Source organism: Aquarana catesbeiana, linkage group LG03, assembly GCF_042186555.1.
Source record: "Aquarana catesbeiana isolate 2022-GZ linkage group LG03, ASM4218655v1, whole genome shotgun sequence".
NCBI classification, from domain to species: Eukaryota; Metazoa; Chordata; class Amphibia; order Anura; family Ranidae; genus Aquarana; species Aquarana catesbeiana.
The window spans coordinates 155456801-155478398 of NC_133326.1; the positions used below are offsets into that span (position 1 = coordinate 155456801).

Below are 21598 nucleotides of genomic sequence, written 5' to 3' on the forward strand. Positions count from 1 at the left end.
TTTTCTTTACAGACAATGGGTAAAAAGGAAAAGTTTTGCATCTTTCAGGTGATCCGGTTATCATACAAGAAAAAAAAAGGTGCTTTTAGTCCTAAATACCAATGTGAGATAAGAGAAGGCACTGACAATTGTAATAACCTAGATGGCTGCTCCTTAGTAAAAGTAGAAATGGAAACTTTGGGTGGTACAGCAACATGTGTAGTGGGAGTTGAGCCTGCACTCATACAGGATATTTGTTTAGGGAAGGACTTTCTACAGTTTCTACAGTCAAACTCCAGGAGAGTAAGACCTACTAACATACTACCCTACCTGCTGCACCATTGTAGCTGTCCCCTACTGGGCATGACCATTGATCGCTCAGTTCTCGGGTCTGCTCTGAGCAGGGAGTGGTGAATGTTGATCTCTCTGCTCTGCCTCTCCAGCACCCACTGGATTGTCAGGCAGGAGAGGGTGGGAGCAGCTGGCTCAGGCTCTCAGCGGCATGCTGAGAGGCTGAGCCAGCTGCCTGTAATGCATCTGGGTGGATCTTGACATTATTATTGGGATCTCTCCAGATTTTGGAGCGGCTCTGTAATGTCAGCCGACAGTGAGCTTTAGCCCGCTGTTGGCTGATTCTGGGTCACAGAAGAGTTTGTGTAAACAAACTTTAATTGATGAATAAAGGTGGGCAGGAGCCCTTAAATGCACAATTTACAGCAAACTTAGGCCTGCCATAGATGGTTCGAATCTCTAAGATTCAAAGTGTGTGTGGGCAGGCTGAATGTACCAAGCTAATTGATCGATCAACTTGTGTATAACCAGCCCGCAGGACTTACTGGGGGGGATTCCCCTGTCAGCACTGTCTGTGTTGATGGGGAAATTGTGCAATTTTTTTCCTACAAAGAAATCTGCACCGTCTATGACCTGCATAAGTCCTTGAAAACTCTGCATTTGAAATTTAATTCCCATACACTACATTTAAAGACAGATATGTTGCAATATATTACATTTCTGCTTTTGGGTTTAGATATGGTTTGAGGATATATTTAAGCACTTAAATCCAAAATGGTTTCTTAAAGAATGCTACCAAGTTAAAGCAGAACTAAACCCATCAATTTAAAGTGGTTGTAAATCCCCCTGAGACGATTATACATATAGGTAAGCCTATAATAAGGCTTACCTACATGTACTGAAAATATCTCCTAAACGTGCGCCGTTTAGGAGATATTTACCTTATAGTGCATCGTTGAGGTTATCGGCACATGCGCAGTAAAGAAATAGCCCTCCGTGCCATTTCTTCCCCAGCGTGTGCCATGACTGGCAGTTCCGGCATGCGTGACCGGCCAGTCACAGAGCCAGAGGCGGCATCCCTGGAAGAAAAAGGGACGAAGATGGATGCTTCCACCAGCAGGGACATTGCGGACATCGCAGGCTTCGTTTGCAGGTAAGTGCCATGTAATGGGCTAGTGTGCGATGCATACTAGCCCATTATGCTTTTACTTTGCAGGGGAATAAAGAGGAAGTAAAACCCACAAAGGTTTACTTCCTCTTTAACTGTTTACCAAAACAGATAGTTTTCATTCATGGCATGCCTTCTATCACAGTTGCTTGTGCTCTCAACCGAACTGTCAAGTCTTCAAATGGCTGGTGTCATAACTGATCACATGTGTAGCACCATGGCAACTGCAGATCAAGCAGAGGCTAAGATGGCAGCTTCCTTGGCTATAAAAGGATAAGAGCGTTTTAATTCCACTCTAAATGAACATTGCATATGTGTAGCATGGGGTGTAATGCATTTTATTTTGGGTAATATACTGTATATACAAATTCTGTATGTCTACAATGATATGATAGTAGCTAACAAATGCTATGTCATATAATCATCTCCCCAGAGGCTACTGTGTATCAGAAGCTGACTGTTTCCATAGAAACATGATCATTTTAGGGATAATTCCAAATATAGTTTTTTTTTATATTTTGAAAGTCAGGAAGTTCTGTAATGTCAGGTGTTAATGGAGGAAATTATCTATTGTGTGACTTTCCAGAATAAACATATTTATGAAGAGCTCATGGATAGATGTTATTTCCTGAATGGTTAGTCATCAACAGCCCACACTCATTTATTAATGAGGTATGCTTTATTAAAGGGAAACCCACTGTTTATTTTCTGTCATTTGACAGTACACAATAATAGTTTTGGGTCAATTTTATTCTAATTTTTAAATGAATACATGTTTTGTTACATTGGAATGTATATACAATTTTTGTTTTACAAATAGTATGACAAAGAAATGGTCAAGCACTATGGGTTGGCTTTGAGATTTAGCTTGTCTTCAGATTAAGCCTTCCGATAAGGGATGAATCAAATTCATTCACTAGTATGTATAAATTTCAGCTCAAGCTACTGAGTCCTGCAAAACCCAAATTTTAATTCAGTGAAGCAAAGCTACAGCCTGGAAACATGAACATGAAAGTTCAACCTTCAAAAGGAAGTGCAAAAATTAACATGAAGAATTTTGTATACTTGAATAATTCAAATAAAATTGTACAAAAAATTGTATTTTTTCAGTCCTCTAGAAAAGTGATGCACAAAATCTCCATACATTCCATATTTACATCTGGCGATTGTAGGCATATTGTGTTTAGCACCACACCCTACAATATGTAGTTTACTGATAATGCTGTAACTCTTTATTTCATCCCCCCGATAGGAGGATTCTTATGTCATTCATGTGATGATGTCTTCCTGCATTTAAAGTTAACCTAGATCCTTGTACCTTTGGGACATGACAGGTTAATTACATCCTTGTATGTAATCCATTACTCACCATTTTTACTTTTCTGCTTATTGTTTTGGAGTGGCAAAACCTCTAGGGCAGTGATTCCAGATGTCTCGAAAATATTGACCTCCACCAATAGGCGGCCCACTAACTGCTGTGGGCGGACACTGATTACATGCTCATACATTCCAAGGCGTCTTTGAAGCAGCTCCTCATACATAAGCAGAAAAATAGCTTTGTCTCTTTTAGGAATGAAGGCTGATGCATTAAATATTTCCATTTCATTTTCTCTGCAAATAAACATGAAAACACAATGAAACTCAAGTCCCATGATTGAGATCATTAAAGCCCAAGTTCAACCAAAACTTTTTTTCTAAGTATTAACTAGAATGGAGAAGGGTTACAACCTCTTTCAGGATTTTATTGCTGTCTATGTATGTTGGAAAGTGTTGGAAAGAATTGTGTGTTGGAAAGAATTCTCCTTCTTCCTGTTGCAGGAACCACTCAGGAAGTGGGGAGAATCTTCCTAATAAGGAACAGGTAAAAATTTACCAGAGGCCCTAATCCCCCCTTCCCACTTTATAATATGACAATTATTCATGCGTGTCTCCATTGAAGAGATTTTGCTCATTTTCTGTCTTGATGACCACATAGGAAGTAAGAGAAAGTTTTTCCAACAGGAGCTCAGCCAGCATTAAAACATTATTTGTAGCTGGAGCTATCTGCAAACTTAGTACACAGAGGAGATACAATAACAACAAGTTTAAAATTTCTCTTTCTTCAATATGGAATGGGCAACATCACAAATGTAAGAAGAACTGTTTCTGGTGCCTACAGTAACCAACGACCTTCTTGCTTTTCATGAATGACACAATATGGAAATTAAAGTTGCCCACCTGCCTAATGGGCATTCCTATTGGCCAATGAGGCAGTCCCTCATAGCGATAGATCAATACTAATGTGTGGAAGGTAAGAGCAAACAACCTTCACCACTATAAAAGGAAGTGTCCGATAAGAGTGACCCAAGATTTCAAACATACCTTTTACCTGTTAACAGGATTTTTGGGTGACCAAGTCACTTTTAGGCCTCATTCACACTGGCACTGGCGAACCTGCATGTACAGTATATGCATTTAGAGGACATTTCTAAAGTCATAACAAATGCAGGTGGCCATTTTTGAATGGTACCTTTAAACTGATTATTTATTTGCATTTAAGATGTGGTCAGTGTAGATGTGTTTAGAGAAAATAGAATTCTGTGTGTCTAAGATCTGATAATAAATGCAGCTAAATGCATGTTAAAGCAGCAAAACCTGCTTTAAAACAGGAACATCTAAACACACACAAAAAAAAAGTTATTAATAACTCAAAATTCCCAGTTTCCTTTTTTACTTACACCCTATCGCCATTAATTTTCTCATAATCGTGTATATTATTGTCTCCAGTCTTCTTTCTCCATGTGACTTCACTGTAATATGTTTTGCCTCCAAGAATCCTGGAATTCATAAGATACCAATTTTACAATTTATAGAATGAGAATGACTTATTCCACTGTAATGTGAGTTTCAAATACAGTGGGGACGGAAAGTATTCAGACCCCCTTACATTTTTCACTCTTTGTTATATTTTTTTCCTCATTAATGTACACACAGCACCCCATATTGACAGAAAAACACAGAATTGTTGACATTTTTGCAGATTTATTAAAAAAGAAAAACTAAAATATCACATGGGCCTAAGTATTCAGACCCTTTGCTCAGAATTTAGTAGAAGCACCCTTTTGATCTAATACAGCCATGAGTCTTTTTTGGAAAGATGCAACAAGTTTTTCACACCTGGATTTGGGAATCCTCAGCAGGTCCTCCTTGCAGATCCTCTCCAGTTCTGTCAGGTTGGATGGTAAACGTTGGTGGACAGCCATTTTCAGGTCTCTCCAGAGATGCTCAATTGGGTTTAAGTCAGGGCTCTGGCTGGGCCATTCAAGAACAGTCACTGAGTTGTTGTGAAGCCACTCCTTCGTTATTTTAGCTGTGTGCTTAGGGTCATTGTCTTGTTGGAAGGTAAACCTTCGGCCCAGTCTGAGGTCTTGAGCACTCTGGAGAAGGTTTTCGTCCAGGATATCCCTGTACTTGGCCACATTCATCTTTCCTTCGATTGCAACCAGTCGTCCTGTCCCTGCAGCTGAAAAACACCCCCACAGCATGATGCTGCCACCACCATGCTTCACTGTTGGGGCTGTATTGGACAGGTGATGAGCAATGCCTGGTTTTCTCCACACATACTGCTTAGAATTTAGGCCAAAAAGTTCTATCTTGGTCTCATCAGACCAGAGAATTTTATTTCTCACCATCTTGGAGTCCTTCAGGTGTTTTTTAGCAAACTCCACGCAGGCTTTCATGTGTCTTGCACTGAGGAGAGGCTTCCATCGCCAGCCCTGACTGGAGGGCTGCAGTGATGGTTGACTTTCTACAACTTTCTCCCATCTCCCGACTGCATCTCTGGAGTTCAGCCACAGTGATCTTTGGGTTCTCCTTTACCTCTCTCACCAAGGCTCTTCTCCCCGATAGCTCAGTTTGGCCGGATGGCCAGCTCTAGGAAGGGTTCTGGTCCTCCCAAACGCCATCCATTTAAGGATTATGGAGGCCACTGTACTCTTAGGAACCTTAAGTACAGCAGAAGTTTTTTGTAACCTTGGCCAGATCTGTGCCTTGCCACAATTCTGTCTCTGAGCTCTTCAGGCAGTTCCTTTGACCTCATGATTCTCATTTGCTCTGACATGCACTGTGAGCTGTAAGGTCTTATATAGACAGGTGTGTGGCTTTCCTAATCAAGTCCAATCAGTATAATCAAACACAGTTGGACTCAAATGAAGGTGTAGAACCATCTCAAGAATGATCAGAAGAAATGTTAAATATATGAGTGTCACAGCAAAGGGTCTGAATACTTAAAACCATGTGATATTTCAGTTTTTCTTTTTTAATAAATCTACAAAAATTTCAACAATTCTGTGTTTTTCTGTCAATATGGGGTGCTGTGTGTACATTAATGAGGGAAAAAAAATGAACTTAAATGATTTTAGCAAATGGCTGCAATATAACAACGAGTGAAAAATTTAAGGGGGTCTGAATACTTTCCATCCCCACTGTAGCTCTAAAGAGCATACCCAGGCAACAATGAAAACCAATTAGTGAACTGTAGGGCATTGCTATCCAGAAAACTCCAAACTTTCATATACTATCCTTTCCAAAGGGGAACAGTGACATCACTCTCCCCATCAGGTGACGGTGCACTGTCACAGTGGGTGACAGGTCACATGCTCCTCCATATGTGAGCGTACCTATTTGCCAGTTTGTTCTATGAAGTGCATACTTTGTCACTGTGCCCTGCATAGGCAAGGTGACAGTGCCTCATTAATTCAAAAGAATAAAAAAAAAATCTGTTTTGCTCAAACTGGTCACCCACCATCATGTAGGAAAACTATACAGTGTGGGCAAAAACATGAAAACTTGCTTCCCGCAGACCTTCAAGAGCAGAATGAATAAAATGACATGTTCCCTTACACCCAGTATCATGTATCTGGTAGAAGAGCCTGACACGATGGGGAAAGCCTCTCTTACACCTCTGACTCTGGGCCCCTGATAGAGCAGACAGGAGGGACAGGAGTACAGAGTGGCACAAGTGCCTGTTGGTTTTGCTGGCAGCAAGGCTGAACAGACGCTCTGTATCAAGCAGGGGAAGACCGTCAGTAGATCAAAGCGGAGCAGGAGTGCCAGATGGACACCAATGAGCAGAAGACAGGAGCAGGCTGGCACTGGCGACAGCAGACAGGTACAGGCTGAAAGCAGACAGGTGGTGAGCAGACGCCAGTGAAATATAGGCAGAGGCTTGCAGCAGGCTGTCCAGCAGCGATGGGGACAGAGGCAGAGTCAGACAAACCTGGTCATACACAGGCAGGCGGTTTTAGGTGCACATATATATGCAGGAGTGAAGTCTGGATACAGGCTGAGTCGGTAACAGATCTGTGGAGCAGCAGCAGGGGGCCCAGGCAGAAATAAGGTCAGAGGGAAGCTGGGGCAAGTGCTGGTGGAGTTCAGGAGCAGTCAAAGCAAGCTGGGTCAGTAACATTAGCCAGATGTAGAGTAACAGGTTGCAGGTATGCACAGGAACACTGTAGACAAGACAGCACTGAAACATAGCACAAACTCAGTTAAATTTGGCCCGCTTGACACTAATGCAGATGTGCGCACATGTGCACGAATATGCACGTGTATACGTGCATGAGCATGTGCACATTTTTTATGTACATGTACAGGAATATGAATTGGCCTGAGCTTATGCACAGAAAGCTGTCCAGAACAGCCATTTTTTCTGCTGGTATGCCCTTCCTAACACCCGGAAATGCTGGATATTCTTGCTGGCTGTGGAGGACAAAGGAGTTGAGTGGAAATGTAGGTAGGGTTAGTATATGGGAGGCATGGGGGGCTTTTCCTTGCATAGGAAAGGTGACAGTGTTTTTTTTAAAGGAGGACTTCACCTCCTTTAAAGGTGATATATTTTTGCAAATGGTATTGCATATTAACATTTTGTGATTTGCCAAATATGTTATCAGCATTTGAAATCTGTCATGCCACTTACATTATTGTTTATGACCTCACCCACATACAGGGGCAAAAAGTTCATTTCTGTCAAGTCAGCCATGGCCATATACTTTGATATATCAGGTTTTTTTGTATGTGAGAAGCAGAAACGTTTTTTTCTTCAATAATCTATTAATGGTAGGTTGTGCTGGTTGAAACGTAACAATGCCTATTATATGTACAGCACTTGGCTTGTTAATGATGTTGGAAAATAGCTATTTGCAGAGAATAATAGGGGGACATATCATATGGTGCAGTATTAGTCACATTATTTTTATATACCTATACTGTATACACATCAGTTTAGTCAAATACATATTTAAACATACAGGGTTTGGTAAAAAAAAGAGAACTAGCCCTTTTTTAAATGTCAAAAAATAGGGGTGTGACCTGTCCACAGAATTATACAGGAATGCACCAACATGCCTCCATCCCAATTAGGTAACAAATAAAGATAGAGGAGAAAGGCAGGACTTTGCATGAGGCATGTTGGTGGAAGTGTCAACTGGGTAGTATATGCTGAAGTATGGTATCTGGGGTAGGTGCTATACATAGTTATATCCACAGAAAGTAAACCAGGTAATAATGGTATAAAAATTTAATTACATAGGTCCTAGAACCAAATACAGTCATGAATAAAAACATCATAAGCAACATTTCGACATGTTATAGACAATATATTGAAAGGCGTAACACAGACACTGGTTGTACAGTTACAGGAAAGAATACATTGTATACTAGATGGGTATGTGCATCAATAGTTATTAACTCAACGCGTTTCTTGGCTTATAACCAATCATCAGGAGTCCGATGCAATTTAAGCTGCATTGAAACAATGAAACATATATTAATATGTGGACAGATATATAGGAGAAAGATGTAAAAGAATTTAAATTTGCACTCGTACTCACGAACAGTGTCTTGATCTGTGGTAACCTGAATTTTCTGTACCAGAAAAAATCTTCAGTGATAGCATCTCTGTGTCTGCAAGCAGCTCACCTTACTGCTGTAAGGTGTACAGCATATGCTGATCGCAGGCCACAGGTAAGCTGATGGATGCAAAGTTGAGAGGATATCCAATCCAATGCCTGGAGCGATCCCAGTGATGGATATTCAAGAAAAAAATGACAAAAAATTATCGGCGTATAACACGTGCCGGCGTATAACACGCACCCCAAGTTTAGGAGGGAATTTTAAGGAAAAAAACTTTTAGGAGTAAAGTTTAAGGAAGAAAAACTTACATTAAAATGCCCATCAATGCAGCGTTATCGGTGTCCATCTGCAGCCTTGTCAGTGTCAGTGCAGCCTTGCTCCAGTGTCTATTGCAGCCTTGTCAGTGCAGCTTTGCCCCAGTGCAGAACTGTCAGTGCAGCCTTGTCAGTGCAGCTTTGCCCCAGTGCAGAATTGTCAGTGCAGCCTTGCCCCAGTGTCCATTTCAGCCTTGTCAGTGCAGCTTTGCCCCAGTGCAGCGTTGTCAGTGCAGCCTTGCCCCAGTGCAGTCTTGCCCCAGTGCAGCTTTGCCCCAGTGCAGCCTTGTGTGATCGCCGCCGACATACACAGCCGTGTATAAATTCAAATATGGCGCCGAGACTGCAGGGACTCGGTGGAGCCGAGATACACATACCCGAGAGTCCTCGGCTTTTCTCGGTGCCGCTTACAGTCCCGCCCAGTCCCGCCCTATGATGGACATCACACAGGTCCAATGGCGGGACTGGGCGGGGCTGTAAGCGGCACCTAGAAAAGCCGAGGACTCTCGGGTATGTGTATCTCGGCTCCGCCGAGTCCCTGCGGTCTCGGCGCCATATTTGAATTTACACACGACTGTGTATGTCAGCGGCGATCGCGGCAATCGCCGCGATCGCTCCGATCACACAAAATTGGCGGGGATCGGCCTATAACATGCACCCACGATTTTCCCCTGATTTTCAGGGGAAAAAAGTGCGTGTTATATGCCGATAAATACGGTATATGGTGTGACTTCGTGATGACCACAGTGAGACAGGGACAGACCAAAAGGGGATGCACTCACGTTTGTTAAAATTAGTGCAGGCACATATCCATGAACGCCGAGTTCGTATGCCCTTGTTGGTAGCTTCAGTCAGTTCCTGCTCACGGATGCTCGTCAGATGTGGTAAGTATAAATAAAATACAGAGAGAGGATATACATAGCATAATCCCGTATGGAAATCCGATTTTATTAAAGAAAATAGAAAAACTCACATTTAAAAACAAAACTGCAGATCGAAACATCCACAAGCGCCAAGCTCCTCTCCTGACGTCAGATTGTGACAGTCACAATCACAATCTGACGGCAGGAGAGGAGCTCGGGACTGTTTCATATTCACGGTTTATGGACTCATTTAGTTTTGTTTGTTAATTTTTATGTTACATTTTTGTGTCAGATATTTTTGCACCATTTTACTATTAATTTTTGGACTTTTCGTATTTATGATTATATAGGCATTTGACCTATTTTCCTGCCATTTATTTTTCACACAGTCTTATTCCTCCATATTGTTTTGGATTTATTTATCACATCACACATTCTGTAAAATTTGAGCATATTTTTGGTTATATTCACCTTAATCGTTTGCTGCTCTCACCTCCACACTCCTATTTAGTATATTTTAGCCCTTCCCTATCCCACCCCCCCCCCCTACTTTGTTTCACAGCGCAATCACCATCACTTCTTTATTTACATCTTTTCTGTCTGGATCAGTTACACAGGTGTTGCAGCAGTGTCTCTTAGTATAGACCCTTTGACAGCGCAGGAGTCACATACACTTTTATACACCTAGGTGCTCGGATCTGTTGCCCGTCACCTGATTGGCTGAAATGACAGGTGCTGTGATTGGATGCCAGGCGTCCAATCATAGCAGAGGATGGGAAGAGAGGATGGGAGAAGACATTGAGGAGCTGTCCCACCAGGACAGGTAAGCGCAGATGGCGGGCCAGCGGGGGGCACACTGGCAGCATTTCATATGGCACAGTGGCTGCGTTTGATGGGGCAGAGTGGGAGCAATTGATGGGCACAGTGGCTTTGTTTGATGGCACAGTGGCGGCAATTGATGGGTACACTTGCTGCGTTTTATGGGACACAGTGGCTGCATTTGATGGCACAGTGGCTGCTTTTGATGGCACAGTAGCTGCGTTTGATTGCACAGTGGCTGCGTTTGATGGGCACAGTGGCGGCAATTGATGGGCACAATGGCTGCATTTTATGGGGTACAGTGGCTGCATTTGATGGTACAGTGGCTGCATTTGATGGCACAGTGGTGGCAATTGATGGGCACAGTGGCTGCGTTTGATGGCACAGTGGCTGCGTTTGATGGCACAGTGGCGGCAATTGATGGCCAGAGTGGCTGCGATTGATGGCACACTGCCATCAATTGCAGCCACTGTGCCATCAATCACAGCCACTGTGCCATCAATCGCAGCCACTGTGCCATCAATTGCAGCGATTGCTGGCACAGTGGCTGCGATTGATGGAACAGTGGCTGTGATTGATGGCACAGTGAGGCTGCAATAGATGGGGTTGTTTTCCGAATTTTTCAGTTTGTTTGCGCCCCCCCCCCCAAAACTTTTGAGCACCAGCCGCCACTGGTCCACCAAAAAATATATGTCAGTTTTTGGTAGATGCTAAAGAGGTAACAGTCTATTTTATCTCTTAGGGACTCTGGTACTGACCCTTAATTTATTACATGTAATACATCCAAGAAACTGGTCACAAGGACGCTATGAAGGTTGCCTTTGCTGACCTCTCATTCTGAAAATTCGAGTTGCCTGGGTGCAATCCTGGCTCTCTGGTTTTAAATATACTGAGTCACTAACCCAAATATGCAGATAAGGGCTTCTGACTTCCATTCTATTTTCCTAATTTTGGATACTTGTTCTGAGTCACTGACTCAGAAAGTACTGAAGTCAATGAATAAATTTACCAGCCAGGCAACTAGCGTCTTTAAATTAAGAAAATTAGCAATGACAGCCTATATATCCATTCCATTCCTTGATATCTAAATGTCTAGAAGGAATGGTTAATTTGGCTCAAATGTGGAAATCTTTAATATCATCCTGTAAACTTACTAAAGATGATCACTGACAAAAATGGTACTACACAATACATGTGGGGGTCAGTACTTTTTAATTTTATTTTTACAGGTTTTTTTTTTATATATATTTTTTTTATCAGTTTTGGTGTTCTCTTCCACATAAGCCTCAATACCATATTGATCATGCTTCATGGTAATAATTATCTTAAACAGTTTCAGAGAGAAACACAATTTTTCATTTTAGCTGTGCATCTGGACACACAGCCATAGAATAAATTTCTCGATGAACAATCATTTTTTTTTTTGTAAGTACCTACATTGTGAAGTTGGAGACAAAAGCTGCTGCTGGAATCTGCATCTGGAATACAACATCTTTAGCTTCAGCTGCCCGATTCACCATGGTGCAGGACACAGCAGTAAATGCATAGCGTGATATAATGGTCGATTTCACAGTGAATTCAGAAACCAAGGGCTTGATTTCCTGGAAAAAATAAAAGTTGTATATCAAGTCATGTCCAGATTATTTTTCAACCAAGCATTGCTGTGAATTGTGAAAGTCATCTAACATCTCCAGAAACAAGTGGATTCATTGTCATAGCAAAAGAGGAAGCAGAGACAGGGGTTGACAAGGTGTTTCTTAGGATCCAATAGTATATAGCAGTGGTTGTCAATTTTCTTGACATAGGGAGCCTCAGGTGTAGCCCCTGACACCTCTAAGGAGCTGCACAAAATATTCAGTGAATGTATTGCTATAAAAATTGTCAGAGATTGCAACATTCAATAGAAGATGGTCAGGGCTCTATACATGCAACAGAAGATGGTTAGAAGCTCTGAACATGCAACAGAAGTTGGTTTGAAGCTCGGAACATGAAACAGAAGATGATCAGAGACTCTGAACATGCAACAGAAGATGGTGACACTTATAATGACTTGACAATTCATTGTGCTGTTAATTGAAACAAAATACTGTGATCTTCCACCTCTGTGTTAGAAAACAAATGTGCTCATCAATAATCCTCTACCAGTGAATGGATGGTTGCTCACCAGAGGGTCTAAAAAAGCAGTCCCCTAATGGGGGTAAATTCAGATGAAAGCTCCCACTCCGCTCCTTACTCTCCAACACCTCCTGTCAGTGCTGCATGCTCTCGATCAGCGGTATGCAAAATCAAACAAAGACAAATCTAGTGCTCTCGGTCGGATTATTTAATGTCAGATAAAAATCAGAGGTAGCACATTCACATAAAAGGCACTCAACCGTGCTGGCGTTTTAAACAGGTGTGAAACTCCTAATGTACTTCAAGTAGAGATGACCGCTGGGTGAAAAGCCGACAGTCTGGCTCCTATTCCCAGACACGTGTCGTCCTGGGTCTGGAATTCATGATGAATAAGTGTCTTGTTTTTTGGACTGATCTCCACTGCTTTATTTAAATGTAGCAATTTTGTCTTTAGAACATATTGATGCACAGTTATTTATATGTATTCACTTTTATGTTTGATACATTGTTGCTAGTTGCACTGCACTATATATTTTGTTGATTTATATTGAAGTGAGTGTGAACCCTTTTGAGTGATAGGCAGCAACTGAAGTATTTCACATTAGCCACTTGTTTTGTATATTTAATATGGCAAACCATTTACATTTTATTATTTGCACTAAATTATTTGCACTGATTAACGTATAGGTTTATTTTGGAATTTCTACTAATATATGTTAGTTTGTACATAGGCAGCACATCATTAATTGCAGACACCCACAATGCCAACAGGGGAGGGGAGGGAGAGGCCCACCTGCAGAGGATTTCCTTTTTGGCATAATACAGTAGGTAAGAGGCCAATAATTTTATATACCTGGGTCTCTGGTCATCATCCTGAATGCCTAATAAAGCTTAATCAGGGGATACCAGGAGGGACAGTTGTAGACGTGTATTAAGAAGGTCAAAGACCTCTGTCTTGAACTGGGCCACCCTAGGGCAGGTCCAAAACATGTGAAAAAAGGCACCAATAGAGGAGTGACAGCAGGTACAGTCAAGGGATCTTTTTGGATAGATTTGATGCAATTTCTGAGGTATGTAGTATACTCTATGCAGAAATGTAATGGGAGATGTATTCTACATAAAATTCCAAGCTTGCTTTAGGTATAAACAGGAATACCCCTGCACAATCTTATGCATACCCACCCTTATAAAATACAACTTGATGAACAGAAACAAATAACATTGATACTGAGAATTCATTCATTTTATTTTAGTTAGGTATTTCTAACGTTGTTTCTCAGTCAACTAGAAAGACCCTCACACACATATTATTTTTAATAAACAGAGTTCTAAGGGCTGTTGCACGCAGTTATCCATAGTGTTTACTCAAATTTCAGTTTTCAACAGTTTAGTGCAGTCTAAGCTAATGAAAGATGATATCTGATACTGATTCTGTTTGCTAGGGGCTAAAGTGTATTAGTAATTGGCTTGTTAATAATGACATTAGTTGTTCACTGGAATTACATTTCATATAGGATAGAAGAGCAGATAGATGAATGTATAAGAATGGAGTTATTGTAGCACTTACTCTTCTTGAAGAAAAAGGAATTTGCCTTGGAACTCGGGATGCAACCTACAGCAGGAGAAAAGCAAAACATTAAATGTTAAAAAATATTTTTTTAAATGACTGCATATAGTAATATTGTTTTTATATCATATAAATGCTATACAATACAGAAGCATTCAGTGTAAAAGTATATTTGTAGCAATAACATTTTTAGTTTTGGAGTGGAGGAATTAGAACTCCTGTCACCTTTAGGCTGTCTATATACTATATTAGTAGAATTTTGTTTTAAAATTTTCAATTTAAGAACGTTTGATTTTCTAATCATTAGTGGGATCAAATGATGTTCTTTATTGACCATCATAGAAAATTCGAAGGAGCAGGATGGGAAATTTCTCTCAAACTAAGGAATTTCTAATAACGAATGTAGTTATTGTTTGGAAATTACATTCGTTCCAACATTGAATGTTAAAAGCAAGTTCAATTTTAAAGTATTTTCAAACATTTGTCAAGTCATTGAATGTACTGAGAATTTTTTTTATTACAAATGTTCGTACAAATGTTTGCTTAAAAAGTTTCTAGGGTATGACCAGATTTATACTGCTGTATGTTCCCCCACTGAGGAGATTCATCCACTTTATTTGTTCTTTTCACCATTGTCACTGGGACAAAAAATGATCGCAAATCCAAAATTTGTCACTTGTACAGACATAGAGGGAATATCTCCTTATTGGGACACCATTTGTTGTGACAACAGTCTACTTGGAAATCTCTTCACTGTGGGGTGATTTATTCCTATCGTGGCTTTCAGGTTGAGGGGAAAACTCATTTATAGGACAAAGACAGCAAAAAAATTAATCATTCTCTATTTCAGGGATATGCAATTAGCGGACCTCCAGCTGTTGCAGAACTACAAGTCCCATGAGGCATAGCAAGACTCTGACAGACACAAGCATGACACCCAGAGGCATGATGGGACTTGTAGTTTTGCAACAGCTGAAGGGCCGCTAATTGCATATCCCTACTCTACTTTATCCAAAACTCAATAAAAAAAATCTGACTAGAGATATATGGGTATGAGTATCTTCTCTTTCCACATTGACAATTAAAGTGTTACTAAACCCACAACAGTAAAATCAGTCTGTATATGCAGTAAAGCATGCTTGTTATACTCACTGTGGAACCTAAGGGGTTAATCCTCTGCATTGTGTAAAATGACTGTTTGATCCTGTCTTCTCTGATCATCTCCTTCTTCCACTGACTCCAATATATTTTCTGATATTTACAGAGCCGGGGGACAGGCTGCACATGCTCAGTTTTGTGTGTATTGCAAAAGAGGCTGTTTTTTTCTTGTGCATGTGATCAGCACAGGGACAATCAGCACTGTCCGGTCAGAGGGTCAGGGGTCCTGCATTCTCATAGGATAATCGTGGGAAAATGAAAACTCCTCCTACAAGCTTTAACCAGACACTCAAAGAAGTCACAAGACTGCTCTAACTGCTGGTGAAAAAGGTATTTAGCAGTTTATATTTACTAAAATAATTGCATTTCCATTTCCAGATATAGTGAATGCAGGTTCCTGGGTTTAGTAACACTTTAAGAGGTGTAACACAGTTCTTTAAAGTAGACAAATCTATAAAATTGAATCTGAGTATATGATAAAAAAACACATAAGCAAAAGTTTTAGGTGAAACACATTTCGAACTTTGCTGCAAGCTTATGTTTCATCCTTTAGTGAAATAATTGGCTTAACAGGCCATTAGGGGAGATCAGAAAATACAGTAGTTGAAGGCAAGAAAAGTTAAAATCTGCATATACCTTTAGCCACCATATTTAGGGCTGCTGATAAGGCAGTACAACCAGTCCTGTTGTACTGGGCCCAGGCCCCATTAGCTAAATAGAAGGGCCCAGGGCAGCTTTAGTGTTCATTTCTGCCTAAATGAATAAATGGATTTTACTACCACCAACTAGAAACAAAGCGTTACAAGACCTAATGATTACCAACAATACAGACCTGACCACAGATGTGGAAATACGGGGCAATTTAGGAAGCAGCAATCACAGGTCAATTAGCTTCAGTATAAATCACACAAATAGGAAACATAAGGGGAATACAAAGACATTGAATTTCAAAAGAGCAAACTTCCCCAAACTACAAACCTTGCTAGAAGATATAAATTGGGATAAAATCTTAGTAACAAAGAACACGGAGGAAAAATGGGTTTGCTTTAAGAGCATATTAACCACTTGAGGTCCGGGCCATAGCCGAATGACAGCCCCAGTGTGGACCTCAATTTCCAGGAGGTTGTCATAGGACATCCTCCTCTGTGCACGCTCCCCGCGCGCACCACGGAGACTCGAGTGATCACAGATCCGAGTAAGGGGACAATCCCGGCCCCTTACCATGTGGTCAGCCAATGACAGCTGATCACATGATGTAAACAAAAAGCTTGGTAACTGACAGTGTGAGGAGAAAAAAAAGCTGATCACCGGCTTCTGTTAAAGGAAAAAAAGCCGATCACCAGCTTATGTTAAAGGGACATCGGTCCCGAAAAGGAAGGAGGCACATCTGCCTCATCTGTCCCTACCAGTGCCACCTGCAATTGCCACCTGCCAGTGCCCACAGTGCCCAGCAGTGCCACCTATCAATGCCCACAAGTGCCATCTATCAATGCCCACCAGTAGTGCCAATCAGTGCCACCTAGCAGTGCTGCCATCAGTGCCACCTAGCAGTGCTGCCATCAGTGTAAGCTATCAGTGGCCATTTTTGCCACCCATCAGTGCCCATCACTGCCACCTATCGGTGCCCATCAGTTCCGCCTCATCAGCATACATCAATGAAGGAGAAAAATTACCTGTTTGCAAAATTTTATATCAAAATATAAAAAAATATATTTTTTTTTTTTAAAAATATGGTCTTTTTCAATTTTTTTAACAAAAAAAAAAAACTGCAGAGGTGATCAAATACCACCAAAAGAAAGCTCTATTTGTGGGATAAAAAATTCTAAAAATTTCATTTGAATACAGTGTTGTATGACCATTGTCATTCAAAGTGCGACAGCACTAAAAGCTGAAAATTGGTCTGGACAGGAGGGGGGTTTAAGTGCCCAGTAAGCAAGTGGTTCAATAAGGGCATTAGCCAGTACATCCCATTAGGAAAGAAATTTAAAAGAGCAAACGAAAGTCCTGAATGGCTTAACTCCAATGTAAAAATGCATATAAAAGCCAAAAAGAAGGCCTTCAAAAAATGCAAGGCTGAGGGATCAGCATTCAAACTTTACAAAGAATGCAACAAGAAATGTAAGGGTGCAATTAGGGCGGCTAAGATAGAACACAAAACACACATAGGAGGAGAGCAAAAAAAATCCCAAGAAATGCTTTAACCACTTCAGCCCCGGAAGAATATACCCCCTTTCTGACAGAGCGTTTTTTGCGATTCAGCACTGCGTCGCTTTAACTGACAATTGCTCGGTCGTGTGACGTGGCTCCCAAACAAAATTGACGTCCTTTTTTTCCCACAAATAGAGCTTTCATTTGGTGGTATTTGATCAACTCTGCGGTTTTTATTTTTTGCGCCATAAACAAAAAAATAGCGACAATTTTGAAAAAAACTCATTAGTTTTTACTTTTTGCTATAATAAATATCCCCCAAAAATATTTGATAAAACTTTTTTTTCCTCAGTTTAGACCAATATGTATTCTTCTACATATTCTTGGTAAAAAAAAATCGCAATAAGTGTTTATTGATTGGTTTGTGCAAAAATTATAGCGTCTACAAAATAGGGGATAGTTTTATGGCATTTTTATTGATTTTTTTTTTTTTTACCAGTAATGGCGGCGATCAGCAATTTTTATCGTGACTGCGACATTATGGCGGACACATCAGACATTTTTGACACATTGTTGGGACCATTGTCATTTATACAGCAATTCAGTGCTATACAAATGCACTGATCACAGGGAGCAGAGATCAGTGACACTGTCACTAGGCAGAACGGGGAGCTGCTTGTATATTAGCATCTCCCCGTTCTTCCTCTCCTTGAGGCGATCGCAGGTATCCCTGCAGCGATCGAGTCCGCGGGACCGGCGACCCGACTCACGGAGCTCCCGGGCCGGCGCGCGCCGCACGCGGCACACACGCAATGGCAAGGCGGCAAATTTAAAGGGACGTACGGGTACGCCCATTTGCCCAGCCGTGCCATTCTGCCGATGTACATCGGCATGCGCCGGTCGGGAACCAGTTAAGTATATAAACAGTGAAAAAGGGAGGACAGACCATATTGGCCCCATAAAGAATGAGGAAGGAAATCTGGTTACAAAGGATGGGGAGATGAAGGTATTGAATTTATTCTTCTCCTCAGTCTTCATGAGGGAATCGGGGGGCTTCAGTAATCAAAACTGCAGTGTTTATCCTCATGACATATCACAGGAAGCACCCTCATGGCTAAAAGAGGACAGAATTAGAAATAGACTCGGAAAACTTAACATTAATAAGTCAACGGGACCAGATGGCTTGCACCTGAGGGTCCTGGGGGAAATCAGTCAAGTAGTTACCAGACCATTGTTCCTAATTTTTACTGACAGTCTACTGACTGGAATGGTACCAGCTGATTGGAGAAAAGCCAATGTAGCTCCAATATGTAAATAATATATAGTGCAATTGTGCTTATAACAAATATAATAAAGTGCAATTGTGCAATGATTGTAGTGAGTGTAGTTTGAGTGTAGTTTGAAATGAAATAAATCATCAACATATGTGCAATGTAATATCACAAGTGCAAAGAAAAAGAAAAAGAAAAGTTCATATGCAGCTGATTTTCATCAGAAGGAGTACCATGAAGAGGGGGTGTATTAAAAATGACAATCAAATGCTTGGCAGCGTGATACTCATCACCATAAATAAAATGAAGGCTTACCAGAAAGCCAGCGACCCATCCTTATTCAGGGAGGTCGCAAAGAGCTTTGTTGGATCTGTGATCCACAGAAAAAATGTCCTGATGTCTCTCCCCAGTGGCATCAGAAGATACACACCAGGAAATTCACAGCATATCAGGGCGTGGTGTTTTTGAAAAGCCACAGAGCTGGAGTATATAGAGAGACAAAAAGACTCCACATTGTATAATATTGTCTCCTCTTTGCAGTTTATTAGCAGCAGTGCATATACACAGGATAGCAAAAGTTCAAGCTTAGAGCATGTCTCAATCCAAACACTTCCTTAAAACTTCCTTAAAATCCAGACAGCGATCGCATATGCGCAGTAGCGTGTGTGCATGTCCGTCCCGGCGATTGTTTCATCATAAATGACATCATCAGGGGTACCGTACCTCTGATGATGTCATTTATGATGAAACGATCGTCATAAAGCGCGGATATCTCTTTACACAGGTTAACAGAAGGGCCCAGAGGGTGGAAGCGGAGGAAAGACTTTTTTTCATTTTCGGGGTTTCGGGGATAAAGCCAGTGCTGTTTTTCCACTGCACCCCATGGGGGTAGGTGGGGTGTAGGCATGGTTATTTTAACAGCGTCCCTGACCATATCTATGGGTCTAGAAATGCAAAAAAATTCCCCGTGCATCCAGCAAGATGGCTACACAAAGAGAGACACAATTCAAAACAAGACATTTTAACACATGATTTTCTCTAATGGGAACCTCTGCCTACATTTTTTCATCATATGCTTAGTTTGAATTTCCCTGCTTTGTGACAGGTATTCATTTTAATAAGGAGACAGAGACCATGTGAATAAAGATGTGCAATTTATTATAATCTGTCATAATGTTTATAAACCATCGGGCATAACGCTGTCTCGCTCACTAAATTATTATGTAAGCTATATTTGGCTTACACATACAAGTCAAAGCAAGAAGAATAGTCAAGTGAAAATATGACCCTGCAATATACACAACTCCCCACATTTCCAACACAACTGCATACCACCCTAAAGCAGCCCATAGATGATTCAGTTTTTTTCATTCAATCAGTGGATTGAACAAAAAAAAGAAAACTGACCCAGATTCCCCATTAACACATTCAAGGTGAATAGGGGAATCACGCTGCCATGATGGTGGGGCGTCAGCTACGTTGATCGAACAGCATTTTTCCAACAGCCTGGTTGTACAGAAGTAGATCGGCCATGCATGGATCAAAATTTGGCTGGTCCCTGCTGAACCAGCTGAATTTCGATCTATGTATGGCCAGCTTAACTCTATATAGTTATTTTTATATTACAATAAAAAAAGTGGACCTAAACCCAAAGGATGAATACCTACTGTCTTATTGGGAACATCTAGAAATGGTAATTGTGTCTAAGCAATACCATTTGACTAAAATTCCTCTGGAAAAAATAGCAGTGCATGTCTTCTGCCTCGAGCCTTATAGCTTTATGTCTGCACTGTAACATTTAGGACCCTGCTAGGCTCATGAGTTGGAAGTAATATTTGGTGATGCCACTACTATGCTGCTCGCTGTTTTTTTGTTGGAGAAGGATTGCTACCTTCAGTTCAAGGATTACCCGGCTTATGCTTCATTCATTCAGACAATTTTAAGACTTGACATTTTTGGTATCTATGTACTCAACACACTTCCTTTTTTTTGCACTAAAATTCATTTTGGTGTATTTTTTCCTATAAATGCATTTGATAAACAGCTGCGCAAATATTGTGTGAAAAAAAAATTAACTACCATCATTTTATTCTACAGGACCTGTGCTCTCAGAAAATATATAATTGGAATTTTAAAGTACTTTGTAGCAAAAAATGCTGATTTTAAAGGATTAGTTCACCTTTACCAAAAAAAATGCCTATGCAGATAAAAACAAGTTGTGCAGCTTTGACGAAAGTTGAATAATGCCCTTACTCTGTAGGCCAGGGGTCAGCAACCTTTTTCCACTTAAGGGCCGGATTCAATGCATGTGAATGCATGGAGGGTCCAATGAAGAGAACAGCGGCGAACATGTCCGCGGGCTGGGTGCCCGTGAATTAATCACGGGCACTGACAGGTCAGATGTCTAGCGGTGGCAGGCCGGGTGCAGGTTTCCCACCCCTGCTGTAGGAAATTTATGTACCTCATGAAGCCTGACTGGAATACTTCTAGGACATTGCTAAGGACTGTTGCTAAGAGAGGCCCAGTGTTACTGCTCACCTCCACTATCAAGAGTGAGCCCTTTTTCTGATTCAAACCCCCTCACATGCAAATTCTGTTCCCTGACACAGTCGTTCTGAGCTTAGCATTTGAGATGGTGAAGGTGAGCAGTAACACTAGGACTTTCTTTGCAACCTTCCTTACCAATGTCCTAGAAGTTAGCAAGTCAGTGAGTACGCAAATGGCCTACAACTATAGCAAGGACATTATCCAACTTTGGCCAAAGCTGCACAGTTTCCTTTTATCTACAGACACCCCTTATCTACATAGGCAGTTTTTTTTTGTAAGGGTGAACTAACCCTTTAACATGTGTGTGAAAAATAAAAGAAATGCCCCCAGTGAAGTAGGACAGGTGGGTATATACTGTATCTGCTCATTCTTCCACACATGATTAATTTTTTTTTTTATCAAGGCCGTGGTTTCCTACTGCTTTAACCAAGTGAGCATTTGTGTTTATAGCAGCAGTGTCTATTTAT

At 41.0% G+C, this 21598-nt stretch overlaps 1 protein-coding gene across 2 annotated transcripts in view; it reads right to left on the minus strand.

Annotated features, from left to right (window-relative positions):
- Positions 1–21598, minus strand: part of ITIH5 (inter-alpha-trypsin inhibitor heavy chain 5) — a 222336-nt gene that overhangs the window by 179320 nt on the left and 21418 nt on the right. The window contains exons 2-5 of one of the 2 annotated variants that reach the window (XM_073619435.1): positions 14008–14052; positions 11763–11926; positions 4156–4254; positions 2808–3049 (exon numbers count right to left, since the gene is read on the minus strand). In XM_073619435.1, the coding sequence (XP_073475536.1) occupies positions 2808–3049; positions 4156–4254; positions 11763–11926; positions 14008–14052 (550 nt within the window). Of the gene's footprint in view, positions 1–2807; positions 3050–4155; positions 4255–9425; positions 10023–11762; positions 11927–14007; positions 14053–21598 lie in introns of those variants that run through there. The other variant, XM_073619436.1, reaches the window with a different exon arrangement.